The following is a 20,058-nucleotide window of genomic DNA, read 5'->3' on the forward strand; positions in this document are numbered from 1 at the left end:
TTCATTAATTTGCCCAAGGCCACATTATTATCACTACTACCACCATCACCATAGCTAACACTTAATAGGCACTATATGACAAACGACGTTCAAAAAGCTTTATATATAATATATATAAACGTCACAACAACCCTACAGATGACAAAATTAAGGCACAGAAGGTTAGGAACTTGCCTGAAGTTACAAAATTGGCAAGCATTGGAGCTGTGATTCAAATGTAAGAAGTGTGCTACAAAACCTCTGCTTTTAAAGTTCTAGCCAATATGGTTTTTTAAAAATGTGCCACTCCTCTTAAATTTGTCCAAACAAAAACTTTACTACTAAAAGAGATATAAAACTTGGCTACAAATATATAGAGATAGGAGATTACTTCTAAACTAAAGGTATCTTAATAATGTAAAATAACTGTGTCACTTTTCCCAAACATAAAGTCCGCTATGTGCTGACTCCTTGACAGCTTCTTATAAATGCATTCTTGCATTCTCATCAAGTTAGTCCTTATGGTAGGATTCCCCACATTGTGTTTCATGAAACACTAGATATATTAAGTATTTATTAATAGGTGTTCAGCCCCAAGAGCAATTCTCTCAATATATTACTTTAAGAAATGTTCAATCTCTTATATGCCCCTACATAATCTACAACCCTACCTCATCCCCAGTTCTGTTTTTACTCACAAAGCACATGATGCCTGAAAGCTCTATATTAAAGAAGTCTATTTGGTTTTGTTTAGCACAGTTTGGAGCTATTTTCAAAGCAAATACTTTCTCATTCATTTTTGTGACAACATCTCGTTACAAATCTACTAAAAAGATGAAACACAAAAACCCAGTTTTATAATACTGTAATCTTACATTTTAAATATTTGTGCTTTAGTGTTTTCACTGGTATGGTTACCTTGGCCTAGAAGTAACGCCACCATTTCTTCATGTCCTTCACGAGCTGCTTCCATCAGTGGTGTATAACCTTCATCATTGACCTCTTCCAGGCTAGCTCCTCTTTCAATGAGTAAAGCCGCAAGTTCCACATGCCCACCACACGCAGCCAAAGTCAATGGTGACTCAAATGAATCAGCAGGCATGTTCACTTGGGCACCACTGTCAAGAAGTAACCTAGCTACTTCAACATGGCCATCCTAATTACAATGCAATTAAAAAAATTAAATCAGCACCATTAAAAAAATCATTAAAAATATGAACACTTCTTGATTACTATACAGTGAAGGTTTACTGATCTCCATTCAAATAAGAATTAATCTACATTTAACAGTTGAGAAAGCAAGTATTAAGTAAGACCATCTATATTTCTGTGGCATAGACCATGAAACAACGATCGAGGCTATGAAACTTATAGAAAAATAATACCTTCCTTCAATCAAGAGGCTTATTAACCTTTGGGGAAAAAAAGACATTAAGTACATGCAACAAAAGACTACTATGAAACAACAGCCCGCATGGTATATACTTAAATGCTACATGGATAAAGATTAGAAAGGGAAAGTAGAATTTTTGTAGAAACCTTAAGGAGAAGCAAACTTTTGATTAGGTAGAAAAAGAAAAATGCAATACTTTCTGGAGAAGGCAGAGAATGTGGATGATGTGTTAGGGGAAAGGGAACATAATTTGTACACGGTACTTCCTTTTGTTATTCAACATTCAAATGCCAGTGAAAATTGAAAGAAACAGGAATCTCTCTTACTATCTTCTGTCTCCTTTGTTGGTCTCCCTTTCCCACAGCTTTCCTAACTATAGGCAACTCCAAGGCTCTCTTTTCTTTTTTGCCTTTGATGTAATTTTTCCTTCTAAATATTACCTCACAGACATTTCATCTTCTTTTGAACATGTCACACCCATTTTTAGCTCTGTACTTGCCATATTGCACAACTTTAATACCCCATTACAATGGTTACTTTGTGTTCCTTTGGCTCCAAATTTTCTCCCTCCATCGTTAACTCCTACATTTCCTTTAAAGTCCAGCTTAAAATCCCAAGCCCTTAGCAAGCTTTGAAATGTCTGGCCACTACCAATATCTTACCTCTACTTATAACACTTCCAGTACATGCAGATTAGGTCTATAGAATGCTCCATTTTGATTTCTTAATCTACATAGTTCTCTAGTGGGGGTCACAAGGATGTTTTAAGTTCCTTACCATGGAGATATTATTGATGTGTTTTAAATACATTATATTATTTAATGATCACAACAACCTAAGAGAAGGATATTACCCTAATTTTAACAGATAAGAACTTAAGACCTTCAAAGAAAACTCATGTTTCTTCAAAGGATAATTTATTAAAGCAAACACTGGCATGGCAATAAAGAAAACAAAGATAATTCAAGTCTTAATTAACTATCTGATATTTTTAAAAATTAGTAATTAAAATTTAACATCCTTTCATTGAGATATGAAACAAATTCATTTGGGGCCTTTTTCTATCTTTGGCATGTTTTTCTCATAAATCAGCCTATAATATTATTCTCATCCATTTCTGTGCCACAAATCAGAGACTAAGATACAGAAGTTTAAGAGTACTATTATTACCTGTTTCTAAGTACAAACCCTAAAAAGAAAGTTCTTAAAAAAGGAATTAAGGGCTCAGAAAAGACCATACACAGAGGGGGGAATTATGTTACACAAATAACACTCTAATTTCAAAATTTTCATTTTTCATTCAAATTTAAATTATCGGTTTGATGAATGTACTGTGCTTAGTATTATGTACATACTTTGTGGACTATATTCTTAATATCCTTGATCAACTTTTTAAATAGTTGCTTTTTGTGCCAACTGTGTAATACCAGCATAGTTATATGAGACTAAGAAAATAAAAGTAGTGCTGTAAAGCTCCAGAAAGCACCTTTAATAGAAAGAAGTTAACGTTGCCCAACTGGCTCTGAATGCTATTGACAAATTCAGACAGCTGAGGTTCTGCTCTACAATAAATCTATGATGAACAAATCTTTCAACTCAAGGAAAAGGTGCTCATCATACAATAACACTGTCTCTATGAATTATATATAGATATATTTCATGTATGTATTTCACCAGTCTTACCATGCAAGCCTCCATTAGAGCAGTGTGCATTTCATCCGTTTTATGCTCTTGATCTGCGCCTGCTTCCAAAAGAAATCGCACCATCTCTAGGTGTCCTAAACCAAAAATGTGCAAGATTACTTTAAAATATTTTATTATTCCAAAAAACATAAGAAAAATTTATAATACTTTGAAAATTTATATTTAACTTAGAGTAATAAATTTATAAGCATAATACTAAAGTCAGCTGCAAGCCACCCTCAACTGTCACACATAAATTATACAAGTGATACTTGTTCTACTCCTTACTCTGTTGCCAATACTACAATCCTTGCTGCAGGTGAGCAAAGATGCTATTAAAATCCAAAACCCAGAATATCCCCTCTACAACCTTTTAAGAGCCAGGGCATGCTATATTTATTTATGCTACAGAACAGATTAGCTTCCGTGAATTAATAGCCTGGGATAATAATAATTGAAGTTATTTCTAGGAGGAAATGTGTTTTAAGTTTCAATTACTAACTCATAAACATTTTTAAAAAATTTTTTATTGTTATGTTAATCACCATACTAACTCATAAACTTTTTAAGAACATCTGTTTATAAGTTGGGAACTGCATATATTTTTTTTTTTGAAACCACATCATTTAGTTTATACTTATTCACCTATTTAGATATAAACATATATACACATACATATATACACACACTCATATTTATATTTATGTAGTTTCAAATAAACCATATGCTTCAGTTCAAATAAAGACACCTTATGAGTAGTTAAAAAGACAAGGTATTTTTTAAAAAGGATTTCAGACACTATGCAAGAAACAGTAGAAAAATGACTAATTTTTTTCCAACTTTATTAGGAAGGAGTTGCAATCAATTCTCAATTAGGACTAAGGGGAAGGAGTGGAGGGTAAAATCATAAACAACTAAAACTAACTTCAGTAAGTAACTGTAACATCTGCTGTATCTTGTTTGTGCTAACTACCTACCTCCCTTTCCTCTCAGTCCTTTTCCCTTCCCAAAGATCCACATCAACGTACAGTCTCAGCCTGAGTTCTAGCCCTTCCCCATCTCCTCCTTGTCAATCTATGTCCTAGAAGACCTCACCCGAAATAGAGGAAAGGGAGAGGGTCCATGGATCCTTGTAAGTAGTAGAGATGTTCTCCACCAGCTCAGTTCTATATCCAGCTTCTAATTAAAGCCTGCAAGCCCCAACCTCAGACGCCCCTTGGAAAGCAGGGTGGGGCTACAAGCAAAGGAGAGAGGGAAGAGTAGTTATATGTAGCCCCATCTCAAAGCTCTTCTGGCCAGCTGGGACCCAGTAGTAAAATACAGCCAGTTCCAGGTTCAAAAGTATTTGTGAAAAGGGGAGAGAGCCACCCAATCAATCAGCCTGCCCTGGAAAGGCTGTCCCAAGGCTTTAATTCCTCTCCTCCCGATGAAGATAAGCCTCTGCTAATTACCAAACAGTACTGGGGAAGTAAGGGACCTCAGCTGTGTTTCCTAACCTTCCTTAATCTGAGACTCTTTTAACACCAGACAACCGAAAGCACTTTAGATAGAGCATATTTTCACATTTAACTTAAATTTTAGTCATTTATGTATTTTAACCATGTTTTTAAAGGAAATTATTCCAGGGGACCTCACACAACTTTGGTCACTCTGAAATAGAATAAAACAAAACAACACTAGGGCCACAACTAGGGTGTGGCAATCAAAGCCTTAGGTATATAATTTAAGAAGGTATTCCCTCACAAGCTTGGTGGGGAAAGTGATTCAGCCATTGAGAGTGAGTGCCCCCTTAAATTTTGTATCTTGTCTTATAAGAGTTTTTTCTTGATGCCTCAAGAATTTATCATTTATTTTATGATACAAACATGACACAGCTGCAGATGGTATGAAACACTGAACTGAATGGCTATGCAGACATAAAATTTGCCTTTTAAAAAAGTTCCTTGGTTTATAGCCATTTACCTGTCAAAAAGGTAGTCTGAGAAGTATGTGGCTCTTTGGCTATCTTTTTAGAATCTAGAATCTAGAGCATTAACTAGCTGAAGACTAAGACAATTGTCTTGCCCTCTCAAAGGACGGCATTTTTCAGTATTACCAGTATTTTCAGGTTGATTGACATCATTTAAAATATCATATACCCCTTTTGTACAGTTACGTATGTATAGGTAGGTGTTTTTCTCAGTTTCAACCAGCTCTTCCAACTTTATTAACTGTGTTGATGATACTCTAACATTGTTCTTTAGAATTCAAACTCCCCTCACACCACTTTTCATTTCTCAAATCTCCTCGTCTCAATTTTTCTCCTTCTTAGTGTCACATGAAATAGCTTAAGCACCTTCTTATTAATAGATCATCCTAGCTACTTTTATTGTATTTACTTTTAAACTTACAGGCTGAATACTTCTGGAGTCAATAGGATTCTTTTGTGAGAACCACGCAAAATATTCTGACACAAAAACCATGAAAAAGTACAGTGCATAATTAAAATTAACCGTTTCTGGTAAAACAACTGAATCATTTAACAGTCATTTTTCATTGACAATATATTTATAATATTAAGTCTATATTTTAAAAGTTTACATATTAAATTCTGAAACACTTTAAACACATTTCTTTAAGTTAAATACATACTATATTCTATTACCACCTCTTAATTTATTTTTTAATTTAAAAACTATGTTATATTAAATAATAGTCATATCATGTGTTTAAAAACTTTGTTTTAAAAAAATGTTTTATACCATACCTTTGTAACAAGCTAATGTAAGGGCACTCTCTTTAAATTCATTGGAATGCGTATTAATGCCAGCCCCATTCTCTAGCAGCAATCTGGCTACTTCCACATGTCCAGCACTTCCAGCTTCCATAAGAGGAGTATGACCATTTTCATTATGGTCCTCAATACTAGCACCGGATTCCAAGAGCACCTTTACAACATCTACATAGCCTCCAGCACAAGCATATGTAAGTGCTGTATTGCCTATTTTAATAAAGAAAAACAAAAAGATATATTTTTTATTACCATGTTCAATTAGCCAGCATATAGTACATCATTAGCTTTTGATGTAGTGTTCAACAATTCATAAGTTGTGTATTAACACCCAGTGCTCATTACCACACGTGCCCTTCTTAATACCCATCACCTGGTTAACCCATTCCCCCACCCGCTCTCCCTTCTGTAACCCTCAGTTTGGCTCCTGGAGTCCAGAGTCTCTCACAGTTTGTCTCCCTCTCTGATTTCTTCCCATTCAAGGAAAAACAAAAAGATATTAACATAAAATACCAAAATAAAAAGAGCCTCATTTAGCATCAAGAAGAAAACTGAAATGGGAGACTATAATTTTTTTTAAGATTTTATTTATTTGTCAGAGAGAAAGAGAGAGTACAAGCAGGGGGAGTGGCAGGCAGAGGGAGAGGGAGAAGCAGGCTCCCCACAGAACAGGGAGCCCAAGGAGCTCAATGCAATGCGGGACTCTTGATCCCAGGATGGTGGGATCATGACCTGAGCTGAAGGCAGACGGGGAGACTATAATCTTAGTAAATTTAGATAATATATATAATTCCATTCCCATTGCCTTTTAGCTTACTGAAATCAACTCCCAGTTCTCCCCATTTAGTATCAGGGTCAAATACATGTGGAAAATAGATACGCTTGCCATGACTGTAGAGTTAAAAAAGAACTGAGCAATTCTAAAACTTTAACTCTTCATATGAGAAAAAAGTTATGTTCATTCTAACTTTAATTAGAGAGAAGTTTCACAAGATTTTTTTGTGATTGTAATTATTCATCATATGTAGCGACATCTCATACTGTCCCTTTAATCATACATATTTGTTTTCACTAATCATACATATTGTTTTCACTGTGATCACCAGCTAACTGATCAAAGCTAAAGTATTTCAAAAACATTCTTTCTTGATGATAAAAATCTCCCATGTTACAAGGAAAAAAATGTTAACATTCTGGGTAAAATAAGGATTTCTAAAACCCCTTCAAACCAGAACCTGTAAGATCCTAAAAATTATTTAAAATATTTAACAAATTTGGGGCATCTGGGTGGCTCAGTTGGTTAAGCGTCTGCCTTCAGCTCAGGTTGTGATCCTGGGGAGTCCCGGGATCCAGCCCCACATTGGGCCCTGCTCAGCGGGGAGTTTGCTTTTCTCTCTGCCCCTTCCCCTGCTCCTTCTCTCTCTCTCAAATAAATAAAATCCTTAAAAATAAGTAAAATACTTAACAAATTTAAAAATCTTAAATGAAGAAGATACACAAAATATATTTTCATGTAATTTTAGAACTTTCATATAAATCCATCTATGCCAAGCTTGAAAAAAATAAAAGTTTAAACTAAAGTCATGTCCCTTGTGGGACACAATGTTTTCATAATACTTTCTTTTTCTGTAGGCCACAATTTAGTATCAGTAGACAATGACAGACCTGCCTTTTGTTCCACAGCCTTCTTGTTCTCCCTATCTTCCCTTCCCTTCTGCCCTGAGACACAGGAAATCTGGGTTGGAGAACTGTAGCCCATTTCCAAGAATGTAGTCCTTCTAACTGGGCCAGTATTTAATTTAATCTAAAAGAACTTTGAAAGGCCAAGTAATCGTCCTCATACACCAAAGAAGAAAAATTTTATTCAAAATATATTCTTTACTTTAAACCTAATGCATAGCCTTATACAAACATGTAGCACTTTATAATTAGAGAACTGCAAGAGCTTTACTAGTGATGATTTTCATGTGAAATAATTACTAGCAAAGGGTGTTCATATTTAACAAAACTGAAAAAGAATAACCTGTTGAAGACTGTGCATTGACGTCGGCTTTATGAGCTAGCAGCAACTTCACAATTTTGACATGTCCTCCATTAGCAGCAGCCATTAAAGGTGTGATGTCACCTTTGATTCCCCTATCTTCCACATTTGCATGCATTGCCAACAAAACCTTATGAAAGAAAAAGTTTAAATGGTATTAGAAAATGATATATTCATCAAAACATGTGGAACATATTTACATTAACACCTACCTAGTCATTTAAAGTAAAAGAGCCAACAACCACAAAGTGTTTCTAACAAAACTATGTGTTGAAATGAGCCTAACGGTGGAGTTTTATTATTTCCATAATAAGTAGGCCAGATTAAAAAACAAAAACAACCCATGTGATTATTTTTATAATACAAACCTGTGCAAGCTCATAGTATCCAGCAGAACAAGCTAAACAAAGGAGGCTCTCCCCTTCCTCAGTGTGCTCATTTACACTTCGCCCTTCAATGAGTAACTTTCGCACAGCATTTACATCTCCTTCTGAACAGGCTTCTGCCAAACTGCGGCTATTGGGGAAGAACATTATAATATCAGGATATAAAAATATGAAAAATTACACAGTGTATTGGCTTTTGAGGTAATTCTGAACAGTAGTGCTAAACAAGAATGATTATTTCAATATGATCCATAACAAAAAGAAAACTGAAAATGATTCAGTTCCTTGAATTGAATTCATTTTAAAATCTATATATAAAAGTCACTGAATGAGAATTATCAACGTTATAAGATGATTACAGCTATGCAACAGAAGGATAAAGTCCAGTTTACTATCCCTGGGGGAAAAAACCAAAATTCTAAAACATAAAATTTATGGAAAATCACATGAACACAATACAGGTAATAATTTTACTTCCCTTTGTTCAGTCGTGAGAAAATTTATATAAAAGTTAATAAAAATGTATTTAATAAAATGGGTAAAACTTGTACTAATTATAAAGGTCTACCTGAGTCCTTCAATCAACTAAAGGGAAATCAGACAGGAAAGTTGTGAGCATGTAATTTTGACTAAAATATGAATAACTGATAAGGAGATTTTTTTTTTTCAAGTATTTACTTGTGCATATTTTGGTGAAGCCTGAAAAATATCCAGGCAAGGCAAAGGCTAAATTCAAGCAAAAGGAAGGTGGAGAAAGTGAAGCAACAGAAATCAGACTGAGAGTAAAGTGTTTGCCCTATAAACATCCCCAAATAATTCCAACTATGGACATTTCTAAAGATTTTCTCTACTCTTGGATAAAATCCATCCTAAGAAAAACACTAAATCCAGTGCTATTAATACTCTCTTCATTTCAAATATAAGTCAATTCTTGTATCATCCTCTTGAAGGTCCCGTCACTTCTGATACTAAAGGCATCCATGGGTAACCTCCTCTCTTTTTTTTTTTTTAAGATTTTATTTATTTACTTGACAGAGAGAAAGAGAGAGTGAGAGAGGAACACAAGCAGGGGGAGTGGGAGAGGGAGAGGCAGGCTTCCCGCGGAGCAGGGAGCCTGATGCGGGCTTGATCCCAGGACCCTGGGATGCTTAACGACTGAGCCACCCAGGCGCCCTGGGTAACCTCTTTTCTATACCTCTATTATTACTACCACCCAGATTCAAGAACATCATGTTTAGCCGAGATTATGGCAAAGTCTCCTGAACAGTCTTCCTGCTGTTACCTTTGTTTTCCTTCAGACTCTTTTCAACAAGGCAGCCAGAGAGATCTTACTTAAAGGAAAGCAGATCATGTCACTCCTCTGCCCAGAATCTTCCATTTGGCCTCTAATCTCACTCACACTAAAAGCCAAAGTACTTATGAGATCTTTCCAGTGGTAGGGTCCCACAGTCCTAATTTTTACCTCTCTGATTTCATCCCCTACTATTCTCACGCTTACTCTTGCCACATTCATTGGCTTTCCTGCTTTCCATAAAAAATGCTAATTAGCTCCAACTCCAAGATATATGTATTCGCTGTCCCTCTGCCAAGACAGCTTCTCTGTCAGACACAGCTCACACCCTTACCAATTTCAGGTCTTTGCTAAAAAACCATCTTTTAAGTGAGGATTTCCCTGACTACTCTCTTAAAAATGCACTGTGATCTCCAACCCCAAATACTGCTCTAGCACTTCCCCATTCAATTTTTCCCCACAGTTCTTATCATTGTGTGCCATGTTATATATTATACTTACTGGTTAATTGTATTATCCCCTTACCAAAGTCAAAGTCTTGAACAGCACTTAGTATGCTTGTCTCATAATTTCCCATTTTTTAGGACACCGACAGTCCCTAGACCCAGTGTTCTCTATTACCTTTAAACAAATTTAAGACAAATCTTTCCCATAAGACATGTCCTTATAAAGAACATACCTTTTCTCTCTTTCAAGTAGGCTCTTACTCTTTTTCTCTTCCTGAGGCACACACATACCTTCCCGCTACAATCCCATTTAGACTGGCATTCAATTTCCTTGTGTGTGCTAGCTTTAAAACAAGCTTACGGGAACTACTGTAGCAACAGTTGAAACTCCGAACTTATGAGCAAAGGGTACATTAGATCTAGCACATGGCACCACACTTAACTAATGTAAAATCTAACACATAACATCACTGTACTCCACTGTATTTCTCAAGTTTTGCTGACTAAATGACTGTCACAAACATGCTCTACTATTCTTTTAGTATATTCAATGCCAAAGAATCTGTAACGTTTTATTTTTCTATTCTATTTCCTGCTTGAACTAGCTTTAATATACTCTTCAAGGTGTTTGTAACTTTCTTTCTTGCCAGTCTCAGCAGGCACCACATTTAAGAGAATATTAGTAATACCACAGGGTAGTAAAACTGATCATTAATTCAGAAATAGAACTTGAAGTTAACTGAAGGAGAGTCAATCCATGAGAATAGTAAATTAAGAAAAACACAAAAATCTAGACAAATGAAGATGAATACAGAGCCAAGAGGAAGAGCAAATTCATATTCTTGTTAATACTATACCTTTCTTTCATGCTCTTTAAAGATTTTATTTATTTATTTGAGAGAACATGAGAGTGAGACTGAGAGAACGAGTGGGGGGAGAGGCAAAGGGAGAAGCAGACTCCCCGCTGAGCAGGGAGCCCAACGCGGGACTCGATCCCAGGACCCCGGGATCATGACCTGAACCAAAGGCAGCTGCTTAACCAACTGAGCCACCCAGGCGCCCTCTTTCATGCTCTTTAAAGATGTCACATAAAAACACTATTATATAAAAGATAATCCTTAAATTCTATTTTTTTAATTCTCCAAACCCATATATAAAAGAATCCTCCCATATTCTCAAGTGTTTAAAGGCAACTGCTAAAATAAATAAAATGGCGTCATTTTAGTTAGAGGAAAACAAGCCTCTGAGGAAGCAAAAAAGGTAATTTATATTAATAATTCTCTTCCATTTGTTTTCTTGGAGCTTATATCCATTTTTCATATACTATCCATAATTGTTTTTTTATATGAGATGGTGTGACTTTTATTGTGTAAGATCATCAGAAAAACCTAAAAAAGCAAAGTCATAAAATATAAACTGAGTCCTTACTAACTGTAAAGTACTATATAAAAAGAATCGTAGGGCATACAAAAAGTACCTGAGACTCACTTACATTCAAATTATGGGAACTAGATCTATGACATTTGTTGAACATGAATAGAACAAATAAATAAAAAACTTGCTCTTTAAAATGATTAGAATTATACATATTAACTAGAAAATGGCATGACTAATTAGAAAGCATTTATTTCTTTGTCACCAAAACATTAAAAGAAAACAAAATCTAAAGAGGCAAAAGGTTTTTATAACATATTGGCTAAGAAGTCAGACTTGCAGTCACTGGTGCCCCAGGTCTGCCACTTGTCAGCTATTTGATCTTGATTAAATTATTCACTTCTCTTGAGCTTTTCAGAATAAAAGGAAAGTAGAAACAAAATCCATTGCCTTAAGGCTTTTTGTGAGTAAAAACAAGATATTACAAATAAAGTGGTTAGCTCCATGCCAAGCACAAAATAAAGGCTGTGAACATTAGCTATTTTTAAGAAAATGTTTTTATACTGATCACAGAGAAAATGTACTTACTTGTCCGACTGCCCTGCATTCGCTGTGCTTTCAGCTCTCATACGGGTAAGTGCAGCAGCAGCTTCATCCAACGCACAACTAACAGATGATGTCAACCTCCGAAGCACTTCAGGATCTGCAAAGGCTTTACCATCAGCCGTAGATAATTTGCCTATTCCTATTACATGATTTTCACACCAATATGAATATACCCAAAAGGAGAAACAAAGCAAAAGTCAAGTTACTTAACTCTATGTATCTTAACGAATAACCTTTAAATGTTACACTTCACATATATACTGTCTGTCTGGAATCTTTTGGAAAATCACTGTTCTCCAATTCTCTAATAACCTTATTCCTCCCATGTGGTCTAGAAGTGCTTGACCCCATGACTCTCTGGTACCAGAAATGAGTCTTTGGCCTATGCTGGGACAACTAGGAGTCCCCAGTCAGACTTTTCCCATAGGTTTGGAAGAACTTCTATGTTCAAAGGTTACTGAATTGCTAAGATGTGAGTCATGAGCTAATGGCCACTTTCATGATCACAAAGAGAGAAAGACTATCCAAAATAAGTCAATATAGAGGAGAGCAGAGCAGAGAAACAGAAAGAAGACAGTTCAGATAAAAGTCATTTTTGACTCATTGAAACGAATAGTGCCAGAAGCCAGAACAATGCCCATTATTTTTGGTAGATGCCCACTTTTGTTTAAGACTGTTTAGGTGGCCTACTACCACTTGTGACCAAAAATGGCCTAATAAGACATTACAGGCCATATAAAAGATAACATGAGTACCTATTTATTTCAAATTATGTCTATAACTTATTACATGTACTCAATATCATATCTAAAAAACATTCAGAACAGTAAAAGAATAAAAATTCAAAAGTAGAACTGGTTAATAACTATCTGCATGAAATATATCTTATTGCTTTTCTGGATTATCACTACAAAACAAACTTCTCTCTAACTTTTATTATTCTAACTCTGTGGTGCTGCCCATCAGTGGAGCTTTTCAAAAATAAAGATGCTAAACTCTCCTACATCTAAGGATGTAATTCAGTAAGTAGGAGGTGGGGCCTAGGCATCTAAATATTTATAAAGCACTAAGAAGATTCTAATGCATAGCCAGGATTAAAAACCTCTGCTCCAACTTGAAGATAAACACCTAATGTTATAATGCATATTATAGATCCCTGCTACTCAGTAAGTGGTACACGGAGAACAAACACTGTTATCATTTGGGAGCTTGTTAGAACTGCAGAATCTTGGGGGCGCCTGGGTGGCTCAGTCGGTTAAGCATCCGACTCTTGGTTTTGGCTCAGGTCATGATCTCAGGGTCATAAGGTCGAGTCCTCAAGCCCATGTTGGGGCCCCCACGTCAGGGCTCCGTGTGGGATCTGCTCTTGGAGCGGAGTCTGCTTGAGATTCTTCCCCCACCCCACCTTGCTCCTCCCTCTGTTCCTGTGCACACATGCATTCTCTCTCTCTCTCTCTCTCAAATAAATAAAATCTTAAAAAAAAAAAAAAAAAAAAAAAGAACTGCAGAATCTCAGGCCCCAAGATTTTCTGACCCCAAACCTGCATTTTTAAAAAAGATTCCCAAGCAATTCAGATGCACATTAAAGTTTAAGAAGTATTATCACAGGTTTTAAAACAAACTACTTACCTAAGACATCAATCAAAAAAACCCCACTCAAATGGTAATAATAAACATACCTGTGCAGATTTCTTTTTACAGTAGAAGGGCTTAATAACATCATATAACTTTGTGTTTAAAGTGTACAAAAGTTTGTACTTGTTTGGTTTTCTTACTGGAAAAATCCAAGATATCAAATACTGTATCTTTATGGAACCAAAAATAAATGACAGAAAGCCTTTATGGTTTTAGATATAACAAATGTTCAGAGCAGTCAAAGTTGGTATCTGTTACAATCAAGATGCGCAAAGAATAAAGACAGTCTCGGTCTGATAAAACTGATCCTACTATATAATTTGTGTCACTAATATTAAAAACCAACCACAGTCTGAATCTGCTATAGCAGTATTTATTCAGTAAGATACCTGTGGTTAGTTAAGTATCCTAACGCTATGGAAACCAAGATCACAGATGCATTTTCACATGAGAGAATGAGCTCCAATTTTTTAGCCAATTCAGATCAGCCATATAACAACTATTTGCCAATGACAGCAACAGAACTAGGTAAGAAGATATATCTGGATTAGTAAAAAGTAATCACTGCCTTAAAAAGAAAGAGCATCAAAAACAAAATATTCCATATTAAATTTTTATGAACTTCTCATGTCTTCATAAGTAAAGATAACTATTTTAGTAAAGATAATTAGGAATTAACCTAAGATATACATGGTAATCCTTCAAATGAATAAATAGTGATTGAAAATTAATTTATTCTAGCTACTCTGGATTATGATGATCCTTTTTTACTAGTCTTAACCAGTTACTACGTATTAATCAATGAAGATCGAAAACAGAAAAGATACGTGATGATCAGATTATTCTTTCCCAATTCTAATACTGAATCAACTGAACAACAGAACCACGTAACTTGTGACCAAAAATGTCTTAATAAGACATTATAGGCTTTATAAACGATAGAAGAGAAACAGTGCATTAAAGATTACCTAGATTTCGGATTTTAAGATTATTATTTTCTCCCTTTTTTTCCTCTTAGAACTTACTCAACTTAATTCCTATTTATGAAGACAAAGTTAAGAGGAGATGTAACTGACTTAGCAGAACAAACAGAAACACAGACATCAAAGAGAAACAAGGTGAGCAGCCCAACAGGGTTCAGAAATTATAGGTACCAGACACAGGGGTGAGGCTTGGGCCAGAAAACAGAGAGACTAGCTGAACACCTGTGAGAAGTAGTCAGATGCTTGAAGACTCTATTTCCAAACTGCACAGCCAGATGATTATTCTCTATAGAAACCAAACCAGAAAGGCCCAAGATTAGTAGTCATTAGATAAAGAGGAAAAAGAGATGATATACTAAAGGGAAATAAGGATTAAGTGAATATATGCATTATAAACAGTGAGATCCTCAACCCCCTCCCACTCTAAGCTCCCAAAATACAGGTAGCCAGGTTTATCATTTACCGGATAAAAACTGGTAGATGTGTCTCTCAAGAAACTGAAAAGCCCCAGAGAAAAGATTTAAAGATACTGACATTTGGAGAGTTCTCAAAGAAAGGGAAGGGTCTCTATCCAATCACTGTGTACTAGAATTCTAAAATATTACCAACTTTACCCAGCTCTGGTATACTCACTCTATGTAATCCTTGGGACTGGGAATTTGATAGCTTTTATCCCCATGATTAGGTTACATTATATGGTACAGTTGACCTGAAGACAGGAATATTATTTGGGTGGGCCTGACCTTATCACATGAGCCTATGAAAAACTAAGAGATTTCTTTGGCTAATTGGAGAAAAGGAAGTCAGAGATTTAAAGCATTAGAAGGATTCTACTGTGCTTACATGAAGATGAAGGGGGCCACATGCCAAAGAAGGTAGGCAACCTCAAGAAGGTAAGAGCAGCCCCCAGCTGACAGTCCATAGGAAATCAGGAACTCAGTCCTATAACTATAAGGAACTAAATTCTGCTACCAACAACAATAAACCTGAAAGCAGATTTTCTCTGACAGCCTACAGATGAGAACTCAACTCAGCGGATACCTTGATTTCAGCCCAGGAGACCCTGGGCAAGAGAATCTAGCCACACTATGTGCCCAGATGTCTTATTTATAAAAACTAAGTGAGAGTAAATGGGTGTTGTGTCATGCTGCTATATTTATAATAAATTGTTATGCTGCAGTAGTAAAGTAATTATATAATGTATTAATTTATAATATATAATAAATACTTCATAGTGAAACCCACCAGTTGACAAAACATGCACATATACTTTCCGTTTTAGTTTTATGGCATTGCTACTGACTACAAAAAGGCTAGGATTCACCAGGTATTTGAAGAAAATCTGAAATGTAAAGGACAGCCAAAAATATTCAAAATGTGAGCAAAATTTTAAAATGCCCCAATTTCTAATGCTATGGAGAAGGATGAGAAAGGAAAAGTTGCAGAGATAAGAGACTACTATAAGTAAGTGTGGTGTTAACTTCCTGAACTGCAACAACAGGAATTAGGAGATAATGGAGCAATAATTTCAACAGTCTGAAAGAGATTTTTAAAACAGAATTCTATACCTTCAAACTATCAAGTATGAGGATAGCATCAAAGGCATTTTTCAGACAGTCTCAAAAACTTTTACTTCTCAAGCATCCTTTCTCAGGATACTTAAACCATGGTCAATCTCAACACCACAAAAAGAGAAACCACCAGAGTAGTTCTGTGATACACAGGAAATATATACACCATGAATGACTATTCTTGCTAAAAACAAAATGAATCTGAATCTGGTCAATATCTGGATCTGAATTTTGATTTACAGGAATACAACATACAGAGAGGCAACTAGCAAAACTGATAAAGTGGGACACATCAATCAATTTCTTCAATAAATGGTTCGGGGAAAAAAGGAAAAAGTTATGATTAAAAGACACTTAAACTAAATAATTAACATGAAAAATATCAAATTTTACATACAAAATATGTAAATATGAAATAGGTGAAGGAGATTAAAGAGTACACTTATGATGAGCATTGAGTATGTAGAGAATTGTTGAATCGCTATATTGTACACCTGAAACTAATATAAGACTGTATGTTAACTACTGAAATTAAAATCAAAAACTTGGTGGTGTCTCGGTGGCTCAGTCGGTTAAGCATTGGACTCTTGGTTTCAGTTCAGGTCATGATCTCATGGGTGGTGAGATGGAGCCCCAAGGCGGGATCCGGCTCAGTGGGAAGTCAGCTTGAATATTCTCTCCCTCTGCCCTTTCCCCCCACTCACACATACACGCTCTCTAAAATAAATAAATAAATCCTTAAAAAAAATAAAAATTTAATAAAAAAATGTAAAACTTGTTTGGATCCTAATTCAAATAAACTAACCATAAAAAGACCATTATGGGGTGCCACCAACTCTCAATTTTGCCATAGGTCATAAGCTTAGGGTTGTGAGATTGAGCCCCATACCGGGCTCTACACTGGGCGTGGAGCGTGCTTAAGATTCTCTCTCTCCCTCACCCTCTGCCCCACCTTTCTCTCTCTCCCCCTCCCTCTCTAAAAATAAATAAATAAATAAATAAAAATAAAGCAACCTTTAAAAAAAGACCATTATGAAATAATTCGGGAAATATAAACACTGACAGGATATTTGACAATATCAAGGAATTACTATTATTTTCTTCTTTAGATATGCAATGGTATTATGGTTATGTTTATTTTTTTTAAAGTTCTTGGGGTGCCTGGGTGGTGCAGCCGGTTAAGCAACCGACTCCTGGTTTCCACTCAGTTCTCGACCTCAAGGTGGTGAGATCAAGCCCCCTGTAGTACTTAAGTTTCTCTCTCCCTCTCTCCCTCTGCCCCTCCCCACCGTGTGCTAGCTCTTGCTTGCTCTCTCTTAATCTAAAAATAAATAAATAAATCTAAAAATAGTTCTTAATTTAGAGTATATACTGAGGTATTTATTTATTTATTTAAGATTTTATTTATTTATTTTAGAGATAGAGCATGTAAGAGTGGGGGGAGAAGCAGAGGAAGAGGGACAAGCAGACTCTGCAATGAATGCAAAGTCCCACGCAGGGCTTAATCCCAGGACCCTGGGATCATGACCTGAGCCAAAATCAAGAGTTGGGACGCTCAACCAACTGAACCACCCAGGCGCCCCTATACTGAAGTATTTATATATGAAATTATATAATGTTTAGTTTGCTTTAAATTAACTTGCTGGGGTGGGGCATCAGCAGGTGGTAATAAGTAAAGATGAAACAAGACTGTCCATACACTGATGGCTGTTAAAGCTGGACGATGGGTATTCCCCCAGGGCTTATACATTAACATTTTTCATTTAAAAAAGAAGGAAATAAGGGAGAAAGGGAGAGAAGTGAGAAAGAAGATGAGGAAGGGAGGGAGGGAGGAGGGAGGCTACTGTAGAGAAAACAGAAAAAAAAAACCAAACATAGAAATGAGAAAATGAGACAACTATTAGCATCCTATGAAAAGGAACTCTACCTCCAAAAGTAACTCCTCTCAGCCGAAGTCTACTTTCCTGTAGCACTTTTCAACCTGGTTCTGCCTCTTGGGGTGCACAAAAACAAATATCCCTCTTATATGCAACCTGAGGTTTCTCATCTTCAGGAGAAACATTCTCTTTTCCTCTTATGACACATTTTCAAATAATTTTACAATCTTCATTTCTCTCACATAAACTTCTATAGCAACACCAAATTCTGGCAAATGCTAAATTCTGTATCTACTATTCTTTTTTCTTTTTTTAAGATTTTATTTATTTGAGAGAGAGAGAGTCAGAGATAGCGAGAGAGAACACAAGCTGGGAGGAGAGGGAGAAGCAGGCTCTCCACTGAGCAGGGAACCCGACATGGGGCTCGATCCCAGGACCCCCAGATCATGACCTGAGCCAAAGGCCAACTGATTGAACCACCCAGGTGCCCCTGTATCTACTCTTTTGAATAAATAGTTTTTTATACTCAAGGACAGGACCTTGCATGTGCCCTACTATGTTTTCATTTGTACTTGGTCTAGATCCCTTTAATAATCCATTCTAGAATTTTACTCAGGACAGAAATCAAATTTAACCATGAGTCCTTCAAATACTTAGATGCTGTGTTACAAGGATTTATTGAAAGGATTACCAAATAGTAGTAGGTTGGTTTTATGCTATAATAAAGCAGCAGTTTACACGCATTGTATGTACACTATATAGCAAATCAGGGTGCTAAAAAAAAATGATCAATTAATGTTCACAATATATTTATGTCCACTTTAGAAAAGTTAAGAAAATATATGGCTATATAAAATGATCACAGAGATTGAGAGTTACTATTCCCTTATACTTTAGGCCTATCATATATATATATATTTTATATATATATAATCTCTAATTAAAAATATATATAATCTCTAATTAAAACACTTCTTATAGGGACAATATAATAATGATCCACTTTACAAAAATACAATGATTCACTTTACAAGGTTTCAAGAGATAGTCTATGACAAAAAAGAAGGGAAATTATATACAGTCATTCTCATGATTCATGGTAGTTATATTCTATAAAGTCACTGGGAACACTGAATTAATGAATAACTGAACCATTGCTCCTAGGAAAAATACAGGTCTAGGTTCCTGTGAGCCTCTGGTCACACAGCATTTGCATTAACCAAATACTGTCTTATGTATGTTTTTGTTTAAAGATGACCTTATTTAATGTATAGTTGATTTATTAACATTGAACTCATGGTTAATAGCACTATAACCCATGCTGAAGAAGCTTATCTAACAATACATGTATTTTCTCCATTAGGCACATCACTACCTTCTCACATTTAGGAACACTAGATAGCACTTTCGCATTATACTTGGGGACCATTATAAACAATGTAATCGCCAACAAAAGGCACAACAATGTGAAAAAAATGGCTCTAAGTAGGTGAAAAGGACACTTGTTTACAGTATGAGAACTGAGAGCTTCACCTCATTTCATCTCATCAGGGAACGTGTGTTGGACAATTTTTCACTATTATGTGCATTTCTATGAAAGACTGAAAAAGTGCTGAAAGCACCAATTTTAGGGTATGAATACATGTTATCAAGGAGGCAAATTCACGAATATGGAATGTGGGACTAAAGAAAATTGACTATAGGAGAAATCTCTCTTCAAGGTTGCAGCAACATGTGGATTTTACTTGGGTAATGAAAATACTCTTTAATGAAATTTCCATGTAATTCTCTAGAAAGCTATCCATTAATCCTTATGAATAGTATTAGACTAAATGTCCAAGACCTTACATTTATTTTGTTTTTTTTTTTTAAGATTTTATTTATTTATTTGACAGAGAGAGACACAGCGAGAGAGGGAACACAAGCAGGGGGAGTGGGAGAGGGAGAAGCAGGCTTCCTGCTGAGCAGGGAGCACCATGCGGGGCTCTATCCCAGGACCCTGCTTGTGTTCCCTCTCTCGCTG

At 35.8% G+C, this 20,058-nt stretch overlaps 1 protein-coding gene across 1 annotated transcript in view; it reads right to left on the reverse strand.

Moving 5' to 3' along the window:
* Nucleotides 1-20,058, reverse strand: part of ANKRD17 (ankyrin repeat domain 17) — a 161,601-nt gene that overhangs the window by 65,494 nt on the left and 76,049 nt on the right. Inside the window, 6 exon segments of the mRNA XM_032400529.1 lie at nucleotides 898-1,135; nucleotides 3,056-3,150; nucleotides 5,802-6,035; nucleotides 7,849-7,996; nucleotides 8,235-8,382; nucleotides 11,952-12,108. Coding sequence (XP_032256420.1) covers nucleotides 898-1,135; nucleotides 3,056-3,150; nucleotides 5,802-6,035; nucleotides 7,849-7,996; nucleotides 8,235-8,382; nucleotides 11,952-12,108 — 1,020 coding nt within the window.

This window comes from Phoca vitulina, unplaced genomic scaffold, assembly GCF_004348235.1.
Source record: "Phoca vitulina isolate PV1807 unplaced genomic scaffold, GSC_HSeal_1.0 scaffold3, whole genome shotgun sequence".
In the NCBI taxonomy this organism is placed as follows: Eukaryota; Metazoa; Chordata; class Mammalia; order Carnivora; family Phocidae; genus Phoca; species Phoca vitulina.